General features: G+C 51.9%; 1 protein-coding gene across 1 annotated transcript; it reads right to left on the bottom strand.

The window, feature by feature from the left end:
• Positions 1 to 1905: 1905 nt before the first annotated feature.
• Positions 1906 to 10400, bottom strand: LOC142070233 (uncharacterized). The gene is made up of 4 exons (XM_075123788.1): positions 10261 to 10400; positions 7025 to 7138; positions 6197 to 6653; positions 1906 to 1918 (listed from the first exon to the last, which is right to left on the bottom strand). Exons 1-4 carry the CDS (start codon positions 10292 to 10294, stop codon positions 1906 to 1908), a joined length of 618 nt encoding a protein of 205 aa, XP_074979889.1. The 5' UTR covers positions 10295 to 10400.
• Between the last annotated feature and the right edge of the window lie 7080 nt (positions 10401 to 17480).

Below are 17480 nucleotides of genomic sequence, written 5' to 3'. Positions count from 1 at the left end.
GGCGTGTGTGAGAGATGTGATTGTGTGTGTGAGACGTTCTTTGTCATGTGGTGTCGTGTGTGTGTGAGACGTGGTTGTGTGTTTTCTTGCGTGTTTTGTTGAGTGTGTGATGTGTTGTGTGTCCGTGTTGCTGTGATTTTTGTGTGTGTGACAGGTTGTGTGTCATGTTGTGCATGTGCGCGTGCGACGTGCAGTGTAGCCGTGACATGCTGTATACGTGCAACGCGCAACGTGCCTGCGATGCGCACTGTGTTGTGTGTGCAACATGTGACGTGCTGTCTACAACATGCAACAGGCTGTGTGTGATGTGTTGTGCATGTGACATGTAAAGTGTGACGTGCAACATGCTGTGTGTTCCACGTGCAACGTGTCAGTGTCATATGTGTGTCTCAATGTCGTGTGCCATTTTGTGTCGTGTGCCATTTTGTGTCACGTGTCATGTTGTGTGCGTCGTGTCTGTGACATGTCGTGTGTGTGCGTGCGACGTGTTGTGCATGTGCATGTGCATAGTCAGACAAGTGCGTGACGTGATATGTGCGACATGCGACAAACTGTGTGTGCGAAGTTGTGTGTATGCGACGTATGTGCAACATGCTGTGTGTCTTTGAGTGTGTGTGAGACGTGTTGTGAGATGTGTTGTGGGTCATGTTGAGTGTGAGACGTGTTATGGGTCGTGTTGAGTGTGTGAGTGTGTGAGTGTGACGTGTTGTGGGTCGTGTTGTGTTGAGTGTGACATGTTGTGGGTCGTGTTGTGTTGAGTGTGACATGTTGTGGGTCGTGTTGTGTTGAGTGTGTGTGTGTGACATGTTGTGGGTCGTGTGTGTGATGTTTTGTGTGTGATGCTTTCTGTGTCGTGTTGTGTGTGTGTTTGCATCGTATTTTTGTTTGTCTTGTTGTGTGCCGTTTTGTGTCATCGTGTGTGTGTGACGTGTGTGCGTCCACGCCTTCGACGTATTGTGCGTGTCCGTGTGGGAAGTGCGAAGTGGGATGGGTCAACTTGCCACCCCCTTCCCCAACACTTTAGCCCCCTGTCGTAAACATGACCCTACCCCCACCCCAGGGTGCTACTGACACTGAAACGACCTAAAAGACCCCCGACTGATCACTATTGGCTGCACCCCATTGCCACCCGCACTTCTATGCTGCTGCTGGCCAAACCCTCCCCCCAAAATCTAAACCCCACCCCCTACCCGGAACCCAACTGGAACCCTGACCCCATAACCTGCCCCCCAACTCGAAACCCCTGAACCAAAACTGTAGCCCAACCCTCACCCCAACCCGAACCTCCAGCTCTGAACCCAGCCCCCCGAAGCCTGACACCGCTTTAAGCCAGAGCCCACTTCCCCATTCCCACCCTGGGCAACAACAGTGCAAACCACACCCTCCTGCCCCCCGCCCAGGAATCCTGCTTCTTACCACCCCTTCTTTGGAAATGAACCTTTTCTTCACTTGCATCCCACACACCTTCATTCTCCTTTGAGGGCTTATTTAGTGACAGGGGTCTACACAAGGCAACTCTTTGCTATCACAGCATAACAGGACACAGAGACGTGAAAACAGTGCAAACAACATTCCACGAGTTTTCAGGAGGTTTAAACACCCAATACATTTGAACATTTAACAGTCGCTTTGATCTCTACTAAAACACACATCCATGGTTGGGAGGCTCTGTTTGCTGCGGTGGATCCACTGGGGGTTGATGTCATGGGGGTTGAGTGAAAACCCACTAAATTGACAGAAGAGCGCTCTCCAGTCGCCATTGGGACTGCGCCAGGAACGGCAGGAAAAAGGTAAATTGACGGAAGAGCGTCTCCCATCGACCCAGCCCAGTGTAGACAGAGCAGTAAGTCGACCGAAGCGACGTCAAATCCAGCTCTGTTATTCACGCAGCGGGAGCAGCCTAACTTAGGATGACTTCCTGCGGTAGGATAGAGTCATAAATAGAAAGGGAAGGCTAACCACCTTTAAATCCCTCCTGGCCAGAGGAACTGGGATTGTTTACTCTACAGAAGAGAAGAATGAGGGGGGATGTCATAGCTGCTTTGAACTAAATGAAGGTGGATCCAAAGAGGACGGATCTAGACTATTCTCAGTGACAGCAGATGACAGGACAAGGAGTAATGGTCAAGTTGCAGTGGGGGAGATTTACGTTGGATATTAGGAAAAACTTTTTCACTAGGAGGGTGGTGAAATAGTGGAATGGGTTACCTTGGGAGGTGGTGGAATCTGCTTCCTTAGAAGTTTTTAAGATCAGGCTTGACAAAGCCCTGGCTGGGATGATTTAGTTGGGGATTGGTCCTCCTCTGGGCAGGGGGTTGGACTAGATACCTCCTGAGGTCCCTTCCAACCCCGATATCCTAGGATTCTATGATCATTTGGCCAACAACATGCAGCAAAGCACCCAACTCAGTTGCATGAATGCTCTATAAACCACTCCTCAATTATACAGAGACACCAGCATATCTCCCCAGCTCTCAGCCTTGCACCTCAGAAATGTACCATCTTACACGGCTCACGGCCTTCTCTTGAAAAGTGTAAGCTCATTAATTAGTTCGCCACTTCATCAAAAATAAAGGGGACATGCACCAGCCTTTGTCATGTGAGCAACTTTCCCAAGCACTTTGGACAAACTCAGGAGTAAGTATAAAATAGTAAAATAACTTTATTAACTCCAGAAAGTTAGATTTTAACTTAGTATAAGTATTGGTCACAGAGGTCAAAAGTGTTTACATAACAAATGAAAACAGACTCCCAGTCTAAACTCTAATTTGAATATACTAAGCAAGAATTGGATCAAACAGCTTTTCTCACTCACTGGTTGCTCCAGGCAATGTTGAGATCTTAATACACAGACTGAATTCCCTCTCAGCCTGGGACAAATCTCCGCAGTTCAAATTCTGAGTCTTCCAGACAATCTTCCAGGTGTTGAGATTGGGGAAGAGACAGGCCACGTGGGGGTGTCTTTGACTCTCATACATATTTTTTCTCCAGCTGCTAGGTAGATTCTTGCCGTGATGCTGGGGTTAGTTAGCCCCCAATATGGAGCAGCAGTTTGCCTCCTGCACCTTGTGGTAGGCATGTCACAGCTCCTTCACTTTCACCCCGCACGGCAGTGTGTCCCTGTCATGGCCCCTTTCTATCATGCATCACGAAATCTGCGTGCGCACCTCGGGAGTTACACCGCAGAAAGCTGCTTTCCTGTGCAGAAACTTGCCCGTGTAGACAAGGCCGCAGAGGGCTTCCATAAGAACGCACGACAGGTCATAGACTGGGTCAGACCAATGGTCCGTCAAGCCCAGTGTGCTACCTGAGAGCGACCAGTGCCGGATGCATTGGAGGGAAAGAACAGAACAGGCTTGTTGACCTGCAAGGTGAGGGTCTTTCACCTTTATATTTAACTTCATTGTTGTCAATTCCTACTTATCCTATATCTAACTACCCCTCCTCTGAGGTCTCTGGGCAAATCAGGTGTGAACCACTCCTTTGACACAGACGTGTCCCAATCCAGCTGAACTGAGGCAGAATTTGGGCCAATGTCAGTTTGGAAAAGGCCTGCTTCACCCAGCAGGTTTCTCAAAGTATCCGCTGCTGTGAACCGCATGTCGTCTGGATGTGCGAACTCCAAAGATAGCAAACATGAAAAAAAAAACGCAAAGCCGGTTCTGAGGTTTCCAGAGCCAGGCCTGAGGGTTAAAGAGCTGTGCTCAAAAGGACAAGGGTCTCAGCAGCTATAAAAAGAACTAGTTGCAAAAACAAAACAAAAATTACATGGAAAAAAAACAACCAAACAACAACCACCCAGAAAAGCTCCTATCACTCGCCCATCACCATTGTAGATCTTGACATCTCCTGCCTAATGTGACATCTTTGCTTTGTGAACAAGAGCCCTGGGGAACTCTCTGGCTCACCTGTGTGGGTGGAAGGGGTCTCACACTACGTGGGAAGGCTGCATCATGAGAAAAACCACCTGTGCTCTACTTTCACACTTTCTAATCTTTCAGAGTAGCAGGAGGCGGAAAAGTGAGACACATGCATTAGACTCGAGCAAAACTAAGAGACCAAACCACAGACTCTGGACTCAGCATTCATGTATCCTGCAGTCTGAACTTGGAATCTGTTACATTCCCTCATTGGCTACCATCATTTAACCAACACGGAAGTGCTTCTTGTCCAGCAAGGCAGCCAGTTTGGGACCCATAGGCATGGCATGGCTCTGAAGGAATCAGCTGTTTCTCTCTGTGCTTCAGGAAACTTGGGATCCAAATGGTAAAAGACAGTTGTTCCCAGTTTCATCATGGCATCCTTTAGAAGTGTGAGCAATTCTAAAAACAGTTTACCTTGGCCACAGGTCACCATAGCGTCCATCTCTGGGGTGAAAATCAACCACTCGTACCTCTCATTTCTACCTGAGTTCTTGTCAAATCTTTGACCTTAGTTGTAGCAATTTTACACGGCTCTGGCGTAGAATTCTTCACCAACCACACAACATACCAGTAGCGATACTGAGGTAGAACTCCCCCAAATATGCCCTTTTGTTTCTTTAATCTGGTGGTACAGATTTAAATAAGGGACTAAATTCAGGTGCGGCTTAGAATCCCTCTAAGACACCAAATGTCAGGTATCTACTCAAAATGGGTGTCTTTCTGCAGCTCTATCACATTCCTCATGGCTGTCATTTCCTACACATTTACAGCATCTCCCAGGAGTGAGCTGAACAGAAATGTCACTTCCATTTTTCCCATCTCTACCTAGGAAGGGATTGCATTTCCCAAATAAGAGGCAACATGCACCTGATTAGGAAGGGAAGATCTTCAGGAGCAACCTCCTGCAGGGCATGGGCCACAACTGCTTTGGGAGGCAAATGAATGGGTCTTTTGCTTAGTTCCAAATCATTTACTAGAGAATCCTCTTCCCAGCCCCTTCGGGAAATATTGACCTTACCAATTGAAGAACAGGGGGATAGAGATGGTGATGGAGAATCCCTCTGATTTACCCTATGTTCTTCTGTTGTTACAGAGGGGAAAAGACATTTTTCCCTATCCCTTCCCTATTCCTGCTCTTTGTTATACTTCAATATATTTTAAGGGAGGAAAACGGGAGTAAAAATATCTGCCTTCAGGAAAACCTGAAGCAACAGCGCTCTGATGAACTGTGACAACTGGGAATGAAACAATATGATCCTGGTGGGGGAACTTGATGACTAACAATGGTTTTTAAATGGGGGAACAGTATAACTGTGATGCTCAGGCTTTGTTTAGACTAGGACATGTGATGGAGTTTAGGTCAGGTCAAGGGGAAAGCTAATGCCAACCACTGCACCTCGGCTGCATCTGAACGACAACTGTAATTGTCTTTTAACACCAAGATCACTAACTTAAGCAGCCAACGCCATGTACAGTCCTACTGGATGTAAGGCACGGGTAGTTTTTGCCTCAGTGTAGCTTGTTGGGAACAAACCTCTCTCCCCCACCTGGAGCTGATGAACATTCCTGGCTGGAGGGACACACGCTCCTTTGACCCAAAAGGAAAGGAGTTGATAGAAAACATCACAGGACTGACCCCAAAGAAGGGTGAGCTGCAAAAGGCAGGAGCAGGCAACTCATCTGGGGGAGCTGAGTAACCACGGTGAAGATGGGGCACAGATCACGAAGTGGGAATTAGCAAATGTGATTTAAAAGAAAAAAATACCTTTGGCCAGCCCTAGTCAAGGCATTTGTTACAGATCACTCCCATGTGGATTTTCTGATGTCTAATAAGGGTTGAGCGCTGATTGAAGCTTCTCCCACACTCAGAGCACGTGTAGGGCCTCTCTCCTGTGTGGATTCGCTGATGTGTGATAAGGGCTGAGCTTTGATTGAAGTGTTTGCCACACTCACGACATCCATAAGGTTTCTCACCCGTATGGATTCGCCGATGTGTAATAAGGTGTGAGCTCCGCTTGAAGTGTTTCCCACACTCAGGGCAGCCATAAGGTTTCTCACCCGTGTGGATTTTCTGATGTGTAATAAGGTGTGAGCTCCGCTTGAAGTGTTTCCCACACTCAGGGCAGCCATAAGGTTTCTCACCTGTGTGGATTCGCTGATGTGTGATAAGGGCTGAGCTTTGATTGAAGTGTTTGCCACACTCAGGGCATCCATAAGGTTTCTCACCCGTGTGGATTTTCCGATGTGTAATAAGGTGTGAGCTCTGCTTGAACTGTTTCCCACACTCAGGGCAGCCATAAGGTTTCTCATCTATGTGGATTCTCTTATGTGCAATGAGATGCGAGCTCTGCCTGAAGGATTTCCCACACACACAGCATGCGTAAGGTTTCTCACCCGTGTGGATTCTCTGATGTCTGAGAAGGTCCGAGCTCCCTTTGAAGCTTTTCCCACACTCGAGGCATGTGTAGCGTGTTCCTTCCAAGTTCATTCTCTCACGTGTAATAAGGTCTGACTGGCTACCGAAGTTTTCCTCTGGCCTCTGCTGACTCTCACAGGCTTTTGTTTTTTCTGGGCGTGCACAGCTCCCAGAATCATTCCCTTTGGACCTTCCTGACAACATCCCATGGGCTTCTACTCGCTCAGCATCTTCCTGCTGGGGTTCCTCCTCATTTTCACTCACCATCCCAACACCTGACGGGAGACCGAGAGAATCCAGACGTAAGTCTCTGCCTGCGCCAGAGAGAAAGGAAATCTCAGAGAGAAGAACGGAAAAAGGGATGAAGGAACGAAAACGTGTACAGGACAGATCAAACCTATCAGGAGCTGATTTTCCCTTAAACCTTCCCCAGAGGAGAGAAAGGAAGGGATCAGTTCTGGGTCCGTATCTCAGAAGAAATCTCAGGGGACAGCAAGATTGGGGAGGGACCTGCTGCCAGTTGTCAGTCAGGATAGGTGGGAAGCCATGAGTGATCTCTGCCTAACGATTCCACATCTGCAGGGAACAATCCTGAACTTGGAGAGCTCACAAGGTCTTTGTAGGGCATCCCAAATGTTTCCTGTATTCACCGACAGTTTTGGGGTTGGTTTAACCAATGCCTCACCTATGAAGGCAGCTCTCGGGAGCACTTTTTTCTTAGAGCCATGAAGGTCTGGGACCCACGACTCCTCCCCTCGTTCCAGCTGCGAGATCACATCAGTTCTGGAAACTGGAAACCCTGCTCAAGGCAAAGAAAACAAGGGAGGTCAGTGGAATTTGTGGGATACTTGTCACAAAGAATATTCCATGCTTTTAAGCCCAGCTCACTTTTAAGTAGTAACATCCGAAGGCCGGCTTCCTTGGCTCAAAGTGCCAGGAGATGATTATTATAAATCATATTCATTACCTTAGTGCCTAAGGGCCAACTAACAGTGGGTCCTCATTTTGCTAGGCACAGTACAAACCGAGAAGCATTGATGGCCCGTGCCCTGAAGAAGTTACAATCTATATAGACAAGGCAGACACAGAATGGGGGAAGGGGTACAACCCACCAGCAGAGTGAACTCCGTGAAGGCAGAGTGACAGATCTGATCAACACAGGCCTAGGTCTTGAGACTATCGGATTTAATGTTACAACCAGGGCCAGTGTTTTCTGGAAATTGTCGCTAGGACTGCATTTTTTCCCAAAATTACTCTTTGTTTCTGGAATCACCGTTAATATCCGGAACTGCTGATCAGAGGGAGGGTGGGACACGCAGGGTCACAATCCCCCAGATTTCTCCCTGGAGACACCCGTCTCCTCCCCAGGGCACAGGCTGGCTGCGGCTGAGACTTGATGCCAATTTCTTCCCTCCTCATACAAGTCTGGGATCGGCAGTGGGACGCCAGGCTCTCTCATCATGCTGCAGAGAGGACGGCACTCACAGCTGCTCGCGGCCGTGTCCACAGCACCTCTCCCCTGCTCATCTCCCCTGCACACAGCTGGTTCATGCCCCGTCTCTCCTGCGCACAGCTGGCTCTAGGCTCTCAATGCCCAGTATCTGAGCCCCACCGCTCCCACACAGCCGGCTCCTGTCCCCTCCCCCCAAGGCACTTTCAGGCTTTAAAGGATTAGATATTGCTCACGTTTGTCAATTACTCTCTTTTCATTGCCTGCAAACTCTTGCCCTAATTATGACTGTTATCTGTATATCTAAGCCAGCCCTTGAAAGCATGAATTCTTCACAGACTATGATGCCGAGATGCGCCACATGATACCAGGAAGGGCTGCGGGATGGGTTTCCTGTGCAAGCTGGTATCACTACAGGGTGATGAATGCCAGATCTCAAGGCTGGTTATGCAGAGCTCCACCTTTTGAAGCTTTACCCAACGCAGAAAGGGGTAGTGACGGATTTCCCCTCATTCAGGAGACTGAAGACGACAGACTTTTGGGGGATAAACAGCTGAGTTTGAGCTGACTGAGGGGGGTCTTTCTGGGCTACAAACTCACAGGACCTGATAACCAGCAAGAGGTAACCCTTTAAGAAAGGTTTTAATACACTTTGGAACCAATCAGGGATTCCCATGAGGACCGCTGAGGGAATGAAGGTAAACACGCATTTGGATGCTCTTCTTGTTTTATGAGAACGGGAACAGGAAGGGCAGGGATATCAATGAATGCAGGATCTCAGCAGTACAAGGTGTCAGGATAGCACCATATTGCAGCCCATTGGAAAACATAATCCCAACTACACATATAAAATGATGGGCTCTAAATGAGCTGTTTCCACTCAACAGAGGGATCTTGGAGTCACTGGGCACAGTTCTCTGAAAACATCAACTCAGTGTGCCACGGCAGTCAAAAAGCAAAGAGAATGTTGGGAATCATTCTGAAATGGATAGATAAGAAGACAGAAAATATCTTATCGCCTCTATATAAAACCATGGTACACCCACATCTCGAATACTGCCTGCAAATGTGGTTGCCCCATCTCAAAAAAAGATATATTGGAATTGGAAAAGGTTCAGAAAAGGGCAACCCAAATGATTACAGGTATGAAACTCTTCTGTACGGGGAAAGATGAAAAAGACCGGGACTATTCAGCTTGGAAAAGAGACAAAGGGGGGATATGAGAGAGGTCTATAAAATCAAAACTGCCGAGGAGAAAGTAAATAAGGACGTGTCATTTACTCCTTCTCATAACACAAGGACTAGGAATCACCCAATCAAATTAATAGGCAGCAGGTTTATAAGAAACAAAAGGAAGTATTTCTTCACACAATGCACAGTCAACCTGGGGAACTCCTTGCCAGAGGACGTTGTGAAGGCCAAGATTATAATAGGGTTACAAAAAAAAACAAAAAACACCATGAGAAATCTATTGAGGACAGGTCCGTGAATGGTTATTAGCCAGGATGGGCAGGGATGGTGTCCCTAACTTCTGTTTGTCATAAGCTGTGAATGGGTGACAGGAGATGAATCACTTCATGATTCCCTGTTCTGTTCATTCCCTCTGGGACACCTGGCGCTGGTCACTGTCGGAAGACAGGACACTGGGCTAGATGGACCTTTGGTCTGTCCCAGTGTGGCCGTTCTTAAATACCAGGGAACCTAGTGAGTCCAGTGCAATGGGAGGGAGTAGGAAAATCCCTGGGTGTGGAGAACACTGGGAAATTAGAAACTATCATTCAGAAGCAACAGACTCTAAATAGTCTAGAAAAGCAGAATGTGAAAAATAAGAATAAGAATCGGGGTCATGTGACTTCAGAAATGAGGGACTCAAAAAACCAAGTCTGCAGAGAAGAGAGATTGTGGCTAGTGCACATGGGGATGGGGGGAGCAACTCTCCAAGTCTCAAGGATTTTCACCAGCAACCGAGGCCATTGTCCCATGCACGGGGCAATCCGGAGCAGTGAGGAGTTGTGTCATCTGTAATCCTGGCTGAGTTTCAATGTTCTGCTGCTGGAGCTCCCTTGTCTGGATTCCCCCAGCCAGCATTCAAGGTCTGTGTGATCAGTAACCCTGGACCAGCCGCTCTGACCCCAGCAGCCTGCTTCTTACACCCCAAGCACATTCTGGTCTGGGTGGAGAAGGCTCAGGGTTTGAGAGAAGGCCAGGGGTAGGAAGCTTCTGTTCGTTATGCTGGACCTAACCCCCCGTTTTACTTGTGCAAACATGAGATATTTGACACTGTGAGATTCTGCTCCTGTGCTCTCTTCCCACAGCGTTCAGCAGCAGGGGAGGGTCTCTGGTCGTGTGTGTGTCACGGGCATGCTGGGGTGATGCTGGAACAGGACAGAGGAGAGGTGACATTGTGGGGGTGGCATGAACCTCATCTCTTCCGTTCCCCTTCCAAGAACCGAGGGGACAGGAACCCTTACCCAGCGAGGTCACACTCTCACAGGTCTCCTGCATGATGTCTCTGGAGAGGGCTCTCTGAGTGGGGTCCAGCAGAGCCCCCTCTTCCCTGGTGAAATACACAGCCACCTCCTCGAAGGTCACCGGCCCCTGAAAGAGCAAGAGCCCCACACTCAGGACCTGCTGCCCCACTCACAGCCCCACTATTTGTGGGGGAGAGGAGCCAATCAAACGGAAACTCTGGGTGGACCGCAGCCAACAGAGTCCCACCCCCACCCCGCTCAGAGCATCCAGGAAACACCAGGGTGAGGGGGCGAAGAGACACCCCTCCTCTCTCCCAGCAGATCCATCACACACCTACTAGCCACAGACTGATACTGGAGATGCTGCCCCGAGCAGGGTCTAGGGAGAGATCTCTTGTAGGAAGCCCAACACCCTCCTCCTTGTGAAAAGAAAAGGAGGACTTGTGGCACCTTAGAGACTATCCAATTTATTTGAGGATAAGCTTTCGTGAGCTACAGCTCACTTCATCGGATGCAAACTGAGGAAAGTGTAGAAGAGCTTTTTATATACACACAAATCATGAAAAAAATACCTCCTCCCACCCCACTCTCCTGCTGGTAATAGCTTATCTAAAGTGATCACTCTCCTTACAATGTGTATGACAACGAAGGTGGCCCATTTCCAGCACAAATCCAGGGTTTAACAAGAACGTCGGGGGGTGGGGGGGGCAGGAAAAAACAAGGGGAAATAGGTTACCTTGCATAATGACTTAGCCACTCCTAGAGCTGGATATGAAGCAGGGGAATCTCCCCTAAGCCTGACTGGTGGCTTCCCCCTTCGTATTTCAAGGCACCCGCTGGTTAGTTGGGTCAGGCTCCAGCACTACGAGTCTGGTCCTTTTTCCCAGCCCCATCTAGGTAGGTTATTTTCTGTTCACCAGATTGGAGCATTTCCACCTCCGAACCTCATGGGTCTCTTCCTAGAATCTAGGCCACTTATTAAACAACTCCCAGCAGGTCTGCCACCCCCTGGCCTCCTCCCTTTCTCCACCCTGTGCATTTCCTGCCCCGCTCCAACCTCCAAACCAGACGGTGCAAACCTTCCCCTCTCCCGTGTATTTGCTGTCCCTCTCTCTCCTGCAGGAACAAATCAGAACCCCCCACAATAACCCCTACCTGAGCTGGCTCCTCTGCAGCCATGTCGCTCCCTTGTCCCATGGGAGGACGGGATGAACCGGAAAGAAACATGAGCGTCGTTCTGCAACCTGGCCGGGCAAGAAGGGCTGTTGTGGAAGTTTAGGAACAGGCATTAGTTCATTTCACATCACGCTTCCCCCAGGCTCTTTCCTTGCAGAGCGAGATCCGAGATTCTGCCATGCTGAGAAAATGCTCAATCTCTGGATTACAGCAAAGACCTGGCCCCTCCTGCCAGGCTAGGCCCACAGACACACTTTTAACCTCCTTTCTCCCTCCCGCATCCCAAAACAAAGTCTCTGAACGCAATCCTAGAAAAAAGCAGAACCAAAGGAGTCCCTTTCGAGGATTCCCTCGGACACTGACCCCACGGCAGCCACACCCCAGCAGGAGGGACATGGAGTCAGGAACTGGGTTTTCCTCTCTCTCATCCTCCTCTTGTCCACAGGAAAGTGATTCTCCCCACAGTGCAGTAAGACATCTGTCTGGGCAGATGAGAGAGCTGGAAATCTCTTTCAAAACTCTTTTATCCCACGGACCCTGTCAGTCTCTCTATCTCCTTTTCCCTGTGCCCTCTCAACGCCTGTCTGCTAGCAAACTCTCATTCCTGGGTTGTTTGCTCCCCCATGGCTGGATTTGCTCCTGCAAATGGCAGGAGAAATGGGGGGGGGGCTGTTTGTGGAGAGTCATTTTATAGTCCTTCACTGCCTGCCTGGGATTTCCCCATTGCCTGCCTAGGACCCCCACCTGCCCTCCACCAGGATCTGCCAGCCCATTTGCCTGGGACCCCCTCCTCCTCCCAGCACGACCCCCTGACACTTTACAGGAGGACCCCTCACTCTGCGCCAGGGACCGCCCCACCACAGTGCTGTGCACTGGGCATGGCAATGGTCCCAGGAGCCAGCTGGGCAATCCCAGACAGAGCCCCTGGCACAGCACCAGGCAGCGTCTAATCCCCTGCCCCACCTGCCCAAGAGACCCCCACCCCACTGGTCTGCAGCCAACAGGCCCCCAGCGATACCCACCTCCAGGACCCATAGCCTTAGGGCTGGGCACTTCAGAACTAACTCCCGAAACCCCAAACCCTCCAGAACCCACCAACCTGACTAGGGCTCCCCCCTGCCCAGCCACCCTGAGGCCTCTCCCTACCATAGTGCCCCTTCAGCTCCCGCTGCAATCTCCCCACACAGACACCTGCCCCCCCCCCAGCAACAATGTTCCCTCACAGTGTCTGGTAAGTGGATAGAAAGTTATCACCACCCCCTGCTGGCCAGTCACACAGGCAGAGGGAGCCCGGGGGGACGCCTCTTTAACAGGAGAAGGGAAGCCATGGAGGGCCAAAATAAGTAAGACATTTCCATACTCTGTTACTAGCAAATAATGGCCACCGTGGATCCACCCCAGAGTTGGCTACATCTTTGCACTGCGGGAAGCCCCCCCTCACGGAGACCCATGGAGGGCGATAGGTTCCCCCCAAGGAAGGACAAGTTGCTAGGATTTAGAGACATGGGGAACAGCCCCAAACCCAGGAGGATTTTTAATTGACATTTGATGATGACATCGTAAGAGGGAAACCTGAGATTTGAGATCAGTGTTCAGAAATGAAAGAGAAAGGGTGGAAATCTGAGGGATTTTGGATCCATTTATGCAAATTATAGAGAGGAAAGTGGAAAATGACTGGGATTTTATAGCAGTTGTTGATAGGAGGTAAAAGCTGAGTGTATTTCCCACCACTATTTGGTCAATGAATAGAGCGGAAATGGGCAACATTGGCAAACGTTTTAGATCCATATTCAGGAATCTGAGAAAAGGTGTAAATCTGAGATTTTCGTCGTAATTTATAATTACAGAGACAGGGAAAGCTCTCAGGGGCATATTCAATTAGAAGTAGACAACTCGAGTAAAAGTGGGGCAAACGTTGAGGGTATTTTTTAGGAATCTTTGACAGGTACAGAGAAAACGTGTCACAAACTACGCAACTGAGAACATGGGATAAACGCCAAGACCGGGGGGGATTTTATGTGGCTATTAAAGAACGAGCTGGAAAAGGGGGACCGTTTGTCATATAAAATCCAGCCTGTCCAATACATAAACAGAAAGTGATGCCCCCCCCACGTTCACCTGGGCAGCAGGGAGCCCTCTGAGGGGCTGACTGGAGGGGGCGGGGGGGGGGGAGCTGGAGGGCTCCCTGGGGGCGGGGAGGGGGCGGCAGTGGGGGATGGGCAGGTGGGGGGCAGAGAGTCACTTTCCTGCCCCCCCCGCCAGCGCTCCCCCCCCCGGGGTCTCCCACTCACCGGGGCGGGTCCCAGCTGGACAAAGCCCCCCCCCCGGCCGGGCACGGGGGGGTTAATGACGGGCCCCACCCCGCACAGACCCCGGAGGGGATCCGCAGCTGCTCCTGCGACAGATGCGACACGAGGCAGCGCCTGGTCTGCTCCGGGCTCCGCCCCCAGCGCTGCCCCGGCCGCGGTCTGCTCCAGGCCCCGCCCCCAGACGCTGCCCCGCCCCCGGTCTGCTCCAGGCCCCGCCCCCTGGCCCTGCCCCGCCTCCGTTCTGCTCCAGGCTCCGCCCCCCGGCGCTGCCTCGTCTCGGGTCTCTCGGAGGAGCAGCTGCGGCTCCTCCGGGGTCTGTGCTGGGGGGGGCCGTCATTAACCCCCCCGTGCCCGGCCCGGGGGGGCTTTCTCCAGCTGGGACCAGCCCCTGGCTCTGCCGGCCCCCGACCCGGTGAGTGGGAGACCCCGCGGGGGGGGGAGCGCTGGTGGGGGGGCAGGAAAGTGACTCTCTGCCCCCGGCACAGCTGGGATTGGGTGGGGGCAGAGACTGGGGCCCGGCGGGCGGGGTCCCTTGGGGGGTGTTGGGGGGAGAAGCCGGAGTTGCGGGGGGTGGGGGTTGATCTGTCTCTGTGCAGCCAGGAAATTCCCGGGGGGGAAGTGGGGGGCGGCGGGGGAGTTCATTGGATCCCCTTCCCCCCCCACGGGCACAAATGCCCCCCAGTTTTCCCCTTTTCCCTCTCGGTAGCTCCCACGTGGTTGTAAATTCCCCCTCACCCCCCCCATTGATCCGCTCTCTCGTCTCCCCTGATCCCCCCCCCCCCCCCGTCTCTCCCTCCTCCTCACATGTCCATTAAAACTCCCATCCCGTGGGGGGGCGGGATTTCCTCCCCCCCCCCCCGTTTTATCCGCAGCGATTTGTCCCGGTGTCGGTGGGAAGTTGGAGCCCGGAGCCATCCCCCAACCTGGCTGCCCCGGCGTGGGGGTGGGAGGAGACGCCAGGTCTCTGCCGGGGCGGGGAAGGGAGGGGCCGTGTCCCCCATGGGGCTGCCCCCAATCCCCACTTGCTGCCCCCCAACTGCAGCACCGTTGCCCCCAGCCCCCACCTGCCCCCCACCTGCCCATCCCACACTACTGCCCTCTCCCCTCCCCCAGGGAGCCCTCCAGCTCCCTCCCCCGCCCCCTCCAGTCAGCCCCTCAGAGGGCTCCCTGCTGCCCAGGTGAACGGGGCAGTGGGGGGGGGGACCATCACTTTCTGTTTATGTATTCGACAGGCTGGATTTTATATCACAAAGGGTCCCCCTTTTCCAGCTAGTTCTTTAATAGCCACATAAAATCCCCCCCGGTCTTGGCGTTTATCCCATGTTCTCAGTTGCCTAGTTTGTGACACGTTTTCTCTGTACGTCTCAAAGATTGATAAAAAAGTTTCAGGGGACTTGTGGCACCTTAGAGACGAACCAATTTATTTGAGCATGAGCTTTCGTGAGCTACAGCCCACTTCATCGGATGCAAACTGTGGAAACTGCAGCAGACATTATATACACAGAGACCATGAAACAATATCCCCTCCACCCCACTCTCCTGCTGGTAATAGCTTATCCAAAGTGATCATCAAGTTGGGCCACTTCCAGCACAAATCCAGGTTTTCTCACCCTCCGCCCTCCCACAGAAACTCACTCTCCTGCTGGCAATAGCTCATCCAAAGCGACCACTCTCCTTACAATGTGCATGATAATCAAGGTGGGCCATTTCCAGCATAAATCCAAGTTTAACCAGAACGTCGCCCTGAGTCCTTCTCCATCCTGGTTGGGAAATTAACCCCCTGCAACAATGATCATCTTTCCCTCTCCTTTGAGAATCATTTGTTCCCTCCTTTCTCTCTGTTAAAAATGTTTGCTGATAAGAGACAAGCCATATATTCAATACCCATCAAAGCCAGGGGCCTCCCCCTGTTTGGGGGATGGGTGGTTCCCAGTTGGTAACAGGAGAGTTGGCTGGACCCTTTTCTTTTCTCCAGCTGGCACGGGATGAGGAGGTCCCTCTGAGTGCAGCGTGGTCCAGAAGTATCCCAAACCCCATGACAAAAGGTCTCCGTGAGGGGGGGCTTCCCGCAGTGCAAAGATGTAGCCAACTCTGGGGTGGATCCACGGTGGCCATTATTTGCTAGTGACAGAGTATGGAAATTTCTTAGTTATTTTGGCCCTCCATGGCTTCCTTTCTCCTGTTAAAGAGGCGTCCCCCCGGGCTCCCTCTGCCTGTGTGACTGGCCAGCAGGGGGTGGTGATAACTTTCTGTCCACTTGTCAGACACTGTGAGGGAACACTGTTGCTGGGGGGATGCATGTCTGTGTGGGGAGATTGCAGCGGGAGCTGAAGGGGCACTATGGTAGGGGGAGGCCTCTGGGTGGCTGGGCAGGGGGGACCCTAGTCAGGTTGGTGGGTTTTGGAGGGTTTGGGGTTTCGGGGGGTAGTTCTGATGTGCCCAGCCCTAAGGCGATGGGTCCTGGAGGTGGGTACCGCTGGGGGCCTGTTGGCTGCAGACCAGTGGGGGTGGGTGTCTCTTGGGCAGGTGGGGCAGGGGATTAGACGCTGCCTGGTGCTGTGCCAGGGGCTCTGTCTGGGATTGCCCAGCTGGCTCCTGGGACCATTGCCATGCCCAGTGCACAGAGCTGTGGTGGGGCGGTCCCTGGCGCAGAGTGAGGGGTCCTCCTGTAAAGCGTCAGGGGGTCGTGCTGGGAGGAGGAGGGGGTCCCAGGCAAATGGGCTGGCAGATCCTGGTGGAGGGCAGGTGGGGGTCCTAGGCAGGCAATGGGGAAATCCCAGGCAGGCAGTGAAGGACTATAAAATGACTCTACACAAACAGCCCCCCACCCCATTTCTCCTGCCATTTGCAGGAGCAAATCCAGCCATGGGGGAGCAAACAACCCAGGAATGAGAGTTTCCTAGCAAACAGGCATGGAGAGGGCACAGGGAAAAGGAGATAGAGAGACTGACAGGGTCCGTGGGATAAAAGAGTTTTGAAAGAGATTTCCAGCTCTTTAATCTGCCCAGACAGATGTCTTACTGCACTGTGGGGAGAATCACTTTCCTGTGGACAAGATGAGGATGAGAGAGAGGAAAACCCAGTTCCTGACTCCATGTCCCTCCTGCTGGGGTGTGGCTGCCGTGGGGTCAGTGTCCGAGGGAATCCTCGAAAGGGACTCCTTTGGTTCTGCTTTTTTCTAGGATTGCATTCAGAGACTTTGTTTTGGGATGCGGGAGGGAGAAAGGAGGTTAAAAGTGTGTCTGTGGGCTTAGCCTGGCGGGAGGGGCCAGGTCTCTGCTGTAATCCAGAGACTGAGCATTTTCTCAGCACGGCAGAAACTCAGATCTCGCTCTGCAGGGAAAGAGCCTGGGGGAAGCGTGATGTGAAATGAACTAATGCCCGTTCCTAAACTTCCACAACAGCCCTTCTCGCCCGGCCAGGCTGCAGAACGACGCTCACGTTTCGTTCCGGTTCATCCCGTCCTCCCATGGGACAGGGGAGCGACATGGCTGCAGAGGAGCCAGCTCAGGTAGGGATTATTGTGGGGGGTTCTGATCTGTTCCTGCAGGAGGGAGAGGGACAGCAAATACACGGGAGAGGGGAAGGTTTGCACCATCTGGTTTGGAGGTTGGAGCGGGGCAGGAAATGCACAGGGTGGAGAAAGGGAGGAGGCCAGGGGGTGGCAGACCTGCTGGGAGTTGTTTAATAAGTGGCCTAGATTCTTGGAACAGACCCATGAGGTTCGGAGGTGGA

Source organism: Caretta caretta, chromosome 28 (assembly GCF_965140235.1).
Source record: "Caretta caretta isolate rCarCar2 chromosome 28, rCarCar1.hap1, whole genome shotgun sequence".
In the NCBI taxonomy this organism is placed as follows: Eukaryota; Metazoa; Chordata; order Testudines; family Cheloniidae; genus Caretta; species Caretta caretta.
Note: the sequence above shows the minus strand (reverse complement) of the source record. Positions and strands in the feature narration are given on the sequence as shown.

Coding starts and splice junctions, on each gene's coding strand:
- LOC142070233 (XM_075123788.1), bottom strand. CDS start 10,294: ATGCAGGAGACCTGTGAGAGTGTGACCTCGCTGG. Junction 7,139..10,260: donor TGAGAGTGTGACCTCGCTGG/GTAAGGGTTCCT, acceptor TGCCTTGAGCAG/GGTTTCCAGTTTCCAGAACT. Junction 6,654..7,024: donor CCCGAGAGCTGCCTTCATAG/GTGAGGCATTGG, acceptor TCTCTGGCGCAG/GCAGAGACTTACGTCTGGAT.